General features: G+C 42.5%; 2 protein-coding genes across 2 annotated transcripts in view; both read left to right on the forward strand.

The window, feature by feature from the left end:
- Positions 1 to 2,056, forward strand: part of LOC122555517 — a 126,456-nt gene extending 124,400 nt beyond the window's left edge. Inside the window, 1 exon segment of the mRNA XM_043701540.1 lies at positions 1,289 to 2,056. Coding sequence (XP_043557475.1) covers positions 1,289 to 1,836 — 548 coding nt within the window. The 3' untranslated portion in view covers positions 1,837 to 2,056.
- Positions 2,057 to 5,239: 3,183 nt separating this feature from the next.
- Positions 5,240 to 12,515, forward strand: part of LOC122555518 (NXPE family member 3-like) — a 37,866-nt gene continuing 30,590 nt past the window's right edge. Inside the window, exon 1 of the mRNA XM_043701541.1 lies at positions 5,240 to 5,530. Within this exon, the coding sequence (XP_043557476.1) occupies positions 5,240 to 5,530 (291 nt within the window). The remainder of the gene's footprint in view (positions 5,531 to 12,515) is intronic.

Genomic DNA, 12,515 nt, shown 5'->3' on the forward strand with positions numbered 1-12,515 from the left:
TGCAGGCATTTGGGATTTTTTCAAAAATAAAACACAAAGACAGAGCTTCTAACTTGAAAGGTTTTATCCAGAAAGAAACCAATTCTGTCTTCTGTTTGGTCAGTGCCTATAAACAGATCTGTAAGGCTGTGTTCGGATAAAGGAAGTTATTGTTTCTTGTTGGTGGTAATGCAGTAAACAGCTTTACGGTTCAGTATCTTTGAGGCAGCCTGCTCACTGCTTCCTGTGTCACTTTGGTTCCAGTCTCTGCTCCAACCTCCCTCCCAATAACAGTCCCTGAATTATTTCTCTTTTCCGTTTGTGTTTCGTAGCATTTCTTACATGTCAGATTAAAGCAGTTCTAACAACTGGTCTGGAGTAATTCTGACAGTGACACAACCATAGCCCTGATTCCTGCTCTCTCTCACTTTGTGAATTGCTTCCCCTCCTCGCTCAAGTTAATCATTTGTCTCATTCATGTGTTTTGCTTTAACTTTCAGGCCACTAACTCCATTCCTCGTCCATTACTGTCCTCTCCCTGACTGGATCATGTGTCAATATCTGATCCAGTCTCTGTTAATCATTTTGCTGCAAACACAGACTGTGCTGGAGAAAGCCAAGATACAGCAGCATCTGTGGAGAGAAATACAATTAATATTTTGATTCTGGTTAGACTCCACTTCTGAAGAAAGAAATTATGTTGCTTTGGAACTGCAGAGCGATACTTTGCAGAAATATAGATTGTTTTTGTACAATATGGTCACCTGGTATAGGTAGAAATTTTCTTTGTGTGATCAGTAATTGACTCTGAATAAATTCTGATTGAATGTTGCTTAATTAATAATGAAAGTCTCCCAGATGCTCTAACCTCTGTGAATCCACAAAGTTAGTTTCTAATTTCTGTTCAGGCCCTCAGAACTATTCCTTTACAGGGAAGAGGAAAAAATCTGACACTGTTAACTGTAAAGTCATTACAACACTGGGTACAGGTCAGCAGTCTGGCTGTCTCTTCAATGCAGAATGGCGCATGAGTTTAAGGGGAGGAAATGTAAATTGTCATACAATAGCTGAAAGCAAATTAATGAGATACAGGAAGTATGTACTTATTTCTCAGCTTGTCTGCGTTTGCTGCATGATACTAAGGTACATTTCATGTCTGTAATTCATGCATTAGAACAGCAGACTGGAAAACGTGCAGACAAATTTTGAGATCAGCTGTCTTTAGGAGAAAGCCGTCCACTTTCAAGTCCATTAACATCAGCAATGTTGTGGGTTAGAATGTAATGCAATTCTACTTTCTGTGTTTTAGGTCTGAAAACATCAGATCTTGGTAATCCTATCAAGATTGGTCCTCATCTTGCAGTGAACGTGGAGAACAACATTGTGGTAGAATTTCTCCCTCATGGTCTTCCCATCCAATTCCGCACCTTTCCAAGACACCTGCATTATGTTTCAAATGTACTGGATGAAATTAGAGGAGGAGAAAACACAGTTATAGCCATTACCTTAACAGCCCATTTCACCCCTTTTCCTGTTGAAGTCTATATTCGAAGAATACAGAATGTCAGGAGGTCAATTCTCCAGTTACTCGACAGGAATCCGGATACACTGGTTGTAGTAAAGACGGCCAATGTCCGGGAACAGCCACCACAGATTTTTGCCTATTACAGTGACTGATACGCTTATCAGATTGATTCAGTGATGAGGACGATGTTCACAGGCATTAACGCAGTATTTGTAGATGCCTGGGAGATGACCATAGCACATTACCTTCCTCATTATATACATCCCAGCAGAATTATTATAAAGAATCAAATAGATGTGTTTCTTTCATATGTGTGTCCTTCTGTAAAATGATTACATTTCTACAAGATCAGTTCTAACCAGAGTTTTAATATCATCATATGATTCAAAGTTTAAATAACACCTTCATACCTTTGGACTCTGTATTGCCACTGATACTGGATATCACTGTCTGACACTTGTCCAACAAACCTGGCCAGAAATGAATACCTGTGCACTTCACTCAAACTGAGCAAACAAACACACTCTCTTACAAACATACTACCCTCTCACACATGCACACACACACAACTGTCACACACACTTATCCTCTCACACACAGACATACCATTCTCACATACACACACATTCTCTTGCACAGACAAATACATACTCTCACATATATACACACAAACACAGCTACATATTTACACACATCCTCTCTCTTACATACTCTTTCTTTCACCGTCACTCACTCTCACACACATCCTGTCTCACATAAGCACACAGTCTCACACACACACACAAACTAATGCATGCTCTCTCTCATAGACACAGATTCTCATACACATACAGACACACATCCTCTCACACATACACTTATACACATTCTCTCATGCACATTTTTCCATACACCCATACATACTATTACACACACACTCTGTCTCTCTCTCTCTCTCTCACACATACACACGAACAAATTATCTCAAATACACATCCCTCACATCCACACATACACATCCTGTTGCACACACTCTCACACATACATCCTCTCTCACACACATCTTCTTGCATGCACACACACAGACTCTTTCTCACACACATGCATACACACAATCTCCGTCTGTCACAGTCTCACACAAACACACACACACTCTTGCGTTGTTTCTTACACATAAGCTCTCACACAAAAACTCAAACATACATCCTCTCGTACAAACTCAAACAAAACAATACGCGCATACTCTCTCTCTCTCACACACATACATGCTCTCTCATACACTCACACACAGTCTCTCACAGATACATAAATACATATCTTTTTGCATTCACACAAACACACACACACTCTCTCACACAGATATTCTCTCACACACATCCTCTTGGAAACCCCAACAGATGCACATATGCATTCTCTCACATGCATACAAAAGTGATTTGAATGAGTTCAGCCAGATAGGAGGGAGAAGGACCAGTGTCGAGGACTCTCCACATGTAAATAAAGTGCAACTTGGTGACAGGATACTGTCCTCTGTGGAGTTATTTCAGTGATGATAAAAGAAAAAAAATGCAGTCTTGAAGAAATTCACTCGCGACAGTCATCTTTGAGTCAGGATGAGCGTTTCGAGCATCATGCTGCTATTTGGGAAGCTTGATTCATTTCATTCTGCCATCAAAAACTGGGACCTGGATGTGAAAAGAACGTCCATTCTTTTCAGGCAAATGACATTGGGGCAGATGAAAAGAAATGACTAATTCTCCTGACAGCTTGTGAACCTGCAGCGTTTTCAATTATTAGGAGCCTGACTTTCCCTGAGGCAAAGAAATACTAAAACCTTTCAAGAGTTGATGGATTTAGCTAAGGAATATTATGACCCCAAGACTCCTGTTATTCTGAGATACTATCAGTTTTATTCGGCAATTTTATAATCAGGGGAATTCATTGGGATTCTTGATAAGGTTAAGGTGACTGGAAAGGCATGTGACTTTAGTTTAACTCTTATTGAGATGCTGAGACCCCGTTTGGTACGTGGGATTAATGATGTAACCCTGCAAAAGTGCCTACAGCTGAAGCCCAACTGGACTTCAAACAGGCACTACAACTGGCTTTATCATTGGAAAATGTGGCAAATGGAGCAGAAGAGGTTCAGGATAAGCCAATGGAAGTGGACACCCTCATCAGGCTGACTGAGCTTTGGGGACACCAAAGTCAGACCATGTTCTGAACAGAGGTATTCTAGGTTAGTTCAAAGTAAAACTCCAAAACAAAGCCAAACCTCGGCTGAATGGTCAATATTTTCTTCACAATCTGGGCTGGAAAACCATTGTAGACAGCTAAAGAGTCTCACTACTCCTAAATGGAGTCAGATTACTCATGGGCCAGTATCCAGGAGAATTCACACTGTGGAAATCCGCCTACATCTAGCTTGAACAGCTAAACTGTTTCGCAATATCCAAATCGCAACCAATCAAGATAAATGGTTAAATGGTGACCTGGTTCTAATGGAGGTTGATACCACCCGTGACTATACCAATGATTGCTGAACCAGTCTTTAACAAAATTCACTGTAGACTGCAACTCTTAAGTTTGCATAAGACATTGGCTAGACTGAGACCCGATACCGGGGAACCTTTACACATTAAGGGTAAAGCTTAGGGTCTGGTCTGCCTATGAGAAGCAGCTGGTTCAGTTACCACTGATTGTAGTAAAAGGCTCAGGCTCAAGCCTGATGGGGTGAAATTGGTTGACAAACATTCTCTTTGATTAGCTCAACATTTTTTGATTAGAAAATGGCTGCCTGAAAGAAGTCCTACTTAAATACCCAGAAATGTTTCAGGAAGGTCGAGGAACTATCAAAGGAGACAAGGTCCCCTTGCATGTTGACCAGGAAGCAATTCCCAATTCTGTAAGGCCCACCCAATACCATTTATGGTAAATGCTAAAGTAGCAGCAGAAATCAGGAGGCTGGAAAGTGAAAGAATGATCCAACCAGTCCAGTTTGCAAATGGGCAGCACAATCATACCGATTGTGAGGCCTGATGGGTTGGTTTGCCTTTTTGTGGGGATTTTAAACAAATGGTCAACTGCTTTTTGCAGCTTGATAAATACCCAATCCCTTGTATGGAGGACTTATGCACAAAGCTGATGGGGGGACAAAGCTGGACATGAGCCATGTGTACTTGCTATTGTGGTTAGATGAGAAATCCCAGAAGTACGCACTAATTAATACCCAGAAAGGTTTGTACCAATAAATGAGACTGCCATTTGGAGTATCAACAGTCGATGCTATTTTTCAGCGGACGATTGAGAATATTTTACAAGTTCTACCCATGGTTGCCACTTATCTGAATGATGTGATAATAACAGGAATGACCAATGAAGAGTACTTAGAGAACTTAAACATAGTGCTTAAACATTTCTCATAGACAGCCTTAGAAGGGAAAAATGTGTGTTCCTGGGACCCCAAATGACCTACTTGGGCTACAGAGTCAACAAGACTTGTGTAAGATAAAGTGAGAGTGATCAAAGGTTCCCCAGCTCCCACGTCTGTACTGGAACCTAGGTCTTTCTTTGAATTGGTGAATTATGATGGAAAGTTCATATGTAACCTGGCCTCCATCCTGGTACACTTACATCAGCTATTGAAAAAGGGTCAGACTTGGAAATGGTGTTGTAACCAAGACATAGCCTTCAGAGAAGTGAAGAAGCAGCTATCATCTAAGCAAATTATGATCCAAAGCACAATCTAGGGTTAACATGCGATACCTCCTTGTATGGTATCTGGGTAATATTCACTCATTGATGACCCAATGCAGAGGCATGCTCAATTGCATGTGCTTCCCAGACTTTGACTATGCAGAAGGCAAATACACAAAGTTAGAGAAGGAAGATTTCACAGTTATCTTTGGAGTGAGAAAGCTCTACCAATACTGTTATGGATGTAAATATGTAATTGTAACAGACCACAAACCTCTGCTAGAGATATTCAAAAGGACCAAGGCCATGCAGCCCATTGCTTCAGTTCAAATTCAGCAGTGGGTTCTCATTGTAAGTGCGTATAATTCCTAGTTAGAACACCATCTGGGAAGCCAAGCAGTAAATGCCTTGAGCTGTCTCCTGCTGGCAGGTACACCACTGATGGTGTCACCGTTGGAAGTGTCCATTGTGGTTTTAAACTTTCTAGACACCCTTCAAGTCACCATTAACAATATCAGAATGTGGATGCAATACGATTCAGTCCTGACAAAACCAAAACAGTTGGTAGTGATGGAGGAAACAAAACACTATTACAACCAGAATTGCAACCTTTCTAGACCCGACAAGAGCAGATCACCACAGAGGATGGCATTTTATTATGGGGAGCAATAGTTATTGTCCCGAGCAAAGGTCACCTCCAGATACTGGCTGAACTGCACTAGAATCATTTGGGAGTGTCCATAATGAAAATATTGGTGTGAAGCTATGCCTGGTGGCCATGACTGGATGAAGACATAGCCATGTTGCCAGGGCAGTGCCCAGAAAGAACAAAAATTACCGCCAGCAGCTCCGTGGGAATGGCAAGGTAGACCGGGCCACTAGAATCATTTGGGAGTGTCCATAATGAAAATATTGGTGTGAAGCTATGCCTGGTGGCCATGACTGGATGAAGACATAGCCATGTTGCTGGGGCAGTGCCCAGAAAGAACAAAAATTACCGCCAGCAGCTCCATGGGAATGGCAAGGTAGACCGGGCTTGGTTACCTGTCGACCATACAACTCTTTCATGGGGTCACTCGATGCCCCTACTGCTTGGTCAGGCTGGAGCCCACTCCTGTCCAGCACCTCACCATGTACTGATTCTAATTTTATTGAACCTCTCAGTTTGTGGGCGGCACGGTGGTACCGTGGTTAGCACTGCTGCCTCACAGCGCCAGAGATCTGGGTTCAATTCCTGCCTCAGGCAACTGTCTGTGTGGAGTTTGCACATTTCATATCCCTCGTGTGGAGTTTGCACATTTCATATCCCTCGTGTGGGGTTTATTGTCTCTCTCTTTTTATTTACCCATGGGATAAGGGCATCATTGTGTAGCCCAACATTTATTGCCATCTCGAATTGCCCTTCAGATGGTGGTGATGAGCTGCCTTCTTGAACTGCTGCAGTCCATGTACTGTAAGTAGACCCACAATGATGCTCGGGAGTGATTTTCAGGACAAAACAACTCTGAAGGAACAATGATATATTTCCAAATCAGGAAGGTGAGTGCTTTGGAGGGGGTCTTGTCATATGTAGTGTTGCCATGTATCTGCTGCCCTTGTCCTTCTAAATGGATGTGGTTGTGGATTTGGGAAGAGCTGCCTAAGGATCTTTAAATGAATTTTATCTTTCAGTGAATTTCCACAGTGTGTCTTATTGACAGTGCACACTGGTACTACTGAGCATCTCTGGAGGAGGGAATGAAAATTTTTGGATGTGGTGCCAAGCAAGTGGGCTGCTGTGTCTTGAATGGTGCTGTTTCTTGAGTTTTGTTGGAGCTACACGTATCTCGGCAGATGGGAAGTATTCCATCACACGCCTGACTTGTACCTTGTAGATGGGTGAAAAGGCTTTGGGGATTCAGGAGGTAAGTTACTTGCTGCAGGTGTTTACCTGCTCAGGGTTAGATGTCAATAGCGGGGGATTCTAATGGTACTGCTATCTGAATGTCAAGGCATGGTTAGATTGTCACTTCTTAGAGTTACCTTGCATTTGTGTGTTGTGAATGTTATTTGACACTTAATAAAAACTGAAAAAACTACAGAACTGGGGAAGGATCACTTGACCCAAAACGTTAACTCTGATTTCTCTTCACAGATGCTACCAGATGTACTGAGCTTTTCCAGCATCTTCTGTTTGTGCTGGTTATTTTCCACTTGTCAGCCCAAGCCTGGATATTGACCAGCTCGTGTTGCATTTGAACAATAACTGTTTCAGTATTCAAGGATGTGAAAGGTGCTGAGCATTGTGCAATCATCAGTGAACGTTCCTACTTCTGATCTTATGTTGGATGGAAGATCACCGATGAAGCAGATGTTTGGGCCTAGGACACTACCCTGAAGAATACTTGCAGAGATGTCCTGAAGCTGAGATGACTGACCTCCAACAACCATGACCATCTTTCTGTATGCCACGTATGACTTCAATCATGAGAGTTTGCCCTCGATACTGTTTGCTTCCAGTTTTGCTAGGGATCCTTGATGCCTCACTTTGTTGAATATCTTCATCATGTTAAGGGCTGCCACTCCCACCTCACCTCCAGAATTCAGCTCTTTTATCCATGCTTGACCCAAGGCTATAATGAGGTCAGGATTTGAATGGTCATGGTGAAACCCAGGCCAGGCTTCAGTGAACAGATTATTGCTGAGTGAAGTGCTGCTTGATAACACTGCTGGTGATACCTTTTATCATTTTACTGATGATTGTGGGTAGGCTGATTGCGCATGTTTTTGTGCAAGTGACACACTTGGGCAATTTTCCACACTGTTGGCCAGTGACATAGCTGTCTGGATGCTACTGTATCTGAGACAGCATTCCTATGATGCTCAACACCATCTCCTTCATCGAACTGAGACAATGAAGTTGCACCTAATTCCACTGCTTCTCTGCTGCTCCCTACTGTTTGTGAATGGTCCTACAGGAAAGGGAAGGATGTTAATGATTGTATTGCACTGTGTTCAAGTGTTATACCTGCCACTGCTGCATTGCTGAAGGTATGTGGAGACACGGAGAGGTGGCAGTGAGGCTGGGATCTCTGGAATGTATCTGAATCAATGTTAAAACATGGAATTATTCCATGTGAGCCCTGGGTTTAATGAAATGTTGCTGGATGAGTAATGGGAATGTGGCACATTGATCAACATGAGGAGTGAGTTGTTTATTCAGGTAAAGCCGTACAGAGGCACTGACACTGGCCAGCATTGTGAGGACATTAAACCTATTGTAACATTGTTACCAGATCTTTGTGGTACTGGATTAGTGGTGCTGGAAGAGCACAGCAGTTCAGGCAGCATCCAAGGAGCAGTGAAATCGACGTTTTGGGCAAAAGCCCTTCATCTGTGTCGACCATCCTGGATACCTGCCCCCATTAACATCAGAGATGTGTCATGAGGGTACCTGACCTCCTGGGAAATATGGTGTCTTTCCATTGCCCACCTCCATGAACAAGGCCTCCACCACAGAGCCTCTCTGTGCCCAGGTCCTTGATTTCCTCATTTGCAATGACTACACAGATATTCACCAGAGAGTGGTGTGGTAACTGCTCTTCCCAAAATCAAAAGTAACTACAGAGAGTTGTGAACACCGCCCAGGCCAATCCAGAAACCAGCCTTTCATCCACTGACTCTATCCACACTTCCCACTGACTTAGGAAAGCAACCGACATAATCAAAGACCCCTCCCACTCTGATTATACTTGCTGCCACCCTCTTCCAGAAGGCAGAAGATATAAAAGTTTGTATATATACCTGAACAGTTTCAAAAACAACTTCTTCCCTGCTGTTATCAGACTTTTGAATGGACATCTTTAATTAGATTCCCTACATTAATGTTAATATTAATCGCTTTGCACTTTCTCGATAGCTGCATTGTACCCTGCACTCTGTTCTGTAACCCTGATGCACTTGTATAGGACGATCTGTCTCTAAAGCACATAAGGCATCACTTTTCACTGTACCTCAAAACACCTGACAGTAATATATCCAATCAAATTGAACAAATTCAGCAGCATCCTCCTGTATTTACTTCCAGCTTCCTTTGAGAGAGAGGGATTGCCTTTCAGAGCTGGAGATAATTGTAACATTTGCTGGTCTTACTTGCTGTTCAGCTCCATGTTTTGTGTGTGTCTGTGTGTGTGTAGCTAGCCACAAACTGGGCTGTGTCCAGAAATCATTTAAATGTGGATGCAGCCCGTTGCTTCCCCTGCACTGGAAAAACACACTCCTATAAATCTTTATCCAATTGACTTTCGTAACTAAGTAGAATAAATATGAATGTTAACGCAGATACCAATTGTCTTTTTAATATCTGCACTTTCAATTCCAGGAGGTTAATACAGGTAGTTTTCAGATAATAAGTGCTCCAGCAGCATGATTTGCTTATAACGTCGCTGAGGAATTAAGGACTGGGAGTTTCAAGAATGCTTACGTCTTTTAGCAATAACACAATTCCAGTGGTGGTCGTTTAGCACTTTTCATTCTGCACATCCGTCAGTACCAGCACCAATGTTTGTGTCATTCTGTGAATGTGCTCTTTCTGTGAGAGGTACTGTACAGAAAGCAGCTTTCTGAGAGAGATACACTGAACAGCTTCCTGTGAAAGGTGCACTACTCCTAGATTATCCCTTCTTTTGAAAAAATGGAGGGGCATAGTGACAAGAATGTTTGCAAGAAGGGTCCTGGTAATAAAATTGCGGGTGGTGAACACAAAGGAAAGATTATAACACTGGAAGAGAAGCTAGATATTATAAAGAATTTTGAATGTCAAGAGAAAATATGTGATATAACTCGCTTAACAGGAATGAGGGAGTCTCCCTTACGTATGATGATGATCCTCTGTCCCTGCATTAACAATATTTTTAAATGTACTATGTTAAATTTACTTTTGTTTCATGGATAAATATGATTTATCAGGCTGTGTTATACTTTGTGCATTTCCAGCCGTCCAGAGATGCTGAAAAAGGGTGGAGGAGAATCTGAGGCCGGGTCTGCAGCTCAGCCTGCAGGATCCTCGGAGTCGATTACTTTCCAGTCCCTGATGAACCAGCTCTCGAAATCTCATGAGATATTGGGGAAGCAAATTGAAGAGAAGCTGGCTCCAATCTCTCATGCTGCAGAAGCATGAGCAGCAGCTGGGAGACCTGGAGAAGAGGACGGATGAGGTGGAGCACAGGGTCACAGCGGTGGAAGCTGATGTCAGTTCATTCAAGGATCGGATCCAAATCCTGGAATTCAGGTCCGTAATTTGCATGACTAAGTGGATGATCTTGAGAATAGGGTCAGGAGAAAAAACATTCGGATCATCGATCTGCCTGAGAGTAAGGAAGGTGAGCGGCCTGCGGAATTTGTTGAGGATTGGCTGCCGAAATTCCTTGACCTGGAGACTGGCATGAGAAGATTGAAGATAGAGAGGGCTCACCGGGTTGCAGCGCGGAGATCGGGTCTGGGTCAACGTCCTCATCCTCTCCTGGTGCAGTTCCATTGTTATGGGATAAGGAGAGAGTCATGGAGGCTTCCAGAGTCCAGCGGAAGGATCTGAAGGCCCTAATTTACAAGGGCTTTATGATCATTTGTTTTTCAGGACTTCTCAGTGGCAGTGATCCAGAAACAAAATCTTACAATGGTGTCAAGAGAAGACTGAGGGAGCTTGGGATTCAGTACTCCCTGAGATATCCGGCAGTGCTTCGGTTCACCTAACATGGATCCATACATCTCTTTGACACGTTGGAGAAGGCAAGAGACTTTGTGGACAAACTAACCTAATTTGAATAATTGTAGTTGTATAAATAGTGTTGTTTGGATATGTCTTTATCATTCTGTCAAAGGAACGGAGGAAGTCCGGTTGGAGCTTTATTTTTCTATTTTTTTCCTCTATTGATAATAATTTGGTTTAAACTATGTCTGACAGTGGTTAAGCTGTACATTTTCAATTTCTAAGTTAGGATATACCGAAGGATGGGTGGGGTATTTATTCCCCTTTTTTTAAAGAAAATGTTTTTTTATTCATATCGATATTCTATAGGGTGCTTACTCTTTTTTGCTTGTGTTTGCGATGCGGCTCTAGCTGGGAGAAGTGAAGGTCGTTGGGATGGTTAGATGCCTATTTATGGGTAGTTTGGGATGGGTAGTTCCCCCTCTGGACAGGGGGTGAGTTCCCCTACTCAGCGCTGTTGGCGCTTTATATGTTGGTTTGTTTTCTGGTTTTTGTTGTTTTTTATTCTTAATAGTTTTGTCGGATTATTAGATGTAGTGGTTTTAGTTTATGTAGTTTCCATATTTGGTGGATCATGTGACACTAAGGCTTCCTCCTCTCTGGAATTTAAATGTTATTGTAGAAGATTATGGCTATTGATTTGATTAAATGGTGAACCTGGAATATCAAGGGAAGTCACTCACCAATTAAGAGGAAGAAGGTAATCTTGAATCATAGAAAGGAGAAGGTGGATATTGCTTTGTTACAGGAGACACACTTGGATGACAAAGAGCATCTGAAATTACAGCAGAATGGCTTTGACCGAGTTTATTTTTCATCATTTACTACCAGAAATAGGGGAGTGGCTATATTGGTTTAGAAGAATCTCCCATTTAAGTTGTTGGAGTGTGCTAAAGACACACATGGGAGGTTTGTAATTCTTAAAGCCTTGATAAATGGGGAAAAATATGGTGTTTTAAATGTTTATTGTCTCCCAGCTCATCCCCTTAAATTTTTGGTAGATGCTTTTTCTAAATTGATAAGTCTCGAGTCCTGGCACATCATTAAAGGGGGAGAGTTTAACTGCCTCATGGATCCCACAGTAGACAGGTTGCCCAAAGGTCCCTCGATACCCTCTATACAAACTAAACAGTTAGTGGGCCTGTGTAGGGAGTTAGAGTTGTTGGACGTCTGGAGGCGTCTCCACCCTACAGGCAGGGATTTTGTGTATTTCTCCAATCCGCACAGATGCCATACCATGATTGATTTTTTTCTGACCCCTGGATTTGGTGGCATCTTGTACGATTGGTAATATTATCATCTCTGATCATGCTCCAGTGTACCTGTTGGTTAAGATAAAGGACGTTACAGTGGGTTCGAGGTACTGGCAAATGGATCCCTTTATCCTCAAGGATAATAAGTTTGTGGAGTATTTCTCTTGGGAATTTAGGGCATTCCTAGACATCAACACAGGCTTGGTTGATAGCTCTTTTTTTGTAGCAGAGAATGGCGGGTGCTGGGCGGAAGTGAAGTCGGAGCGCAAAGCCGGTCGGGAAGCAGAGAACGGCGGGTGTTGGGCGGAAGCGAAGTTGGAGCGCAAAGCCGGTCGGG

The sequence above is a fragment of the Chiloscyllium plagiosum genome, chromosome 12 (genome assembly GCF_004010195.1).
Source record: "Chiloscyllium plagiosum isolate BGI_BamShark_2017 chromosome 12, ASM401019v2, whole genome shotgun sequence".
NCBI classification, from domain to species: domain Eukaryota; kingdom Metazoa; phylum Chordata; class Chondrichthyes; order Orectolobiformes; family Hemiscylliidae; genus Chiloscyllium; species Chiloscyllium plagiosum.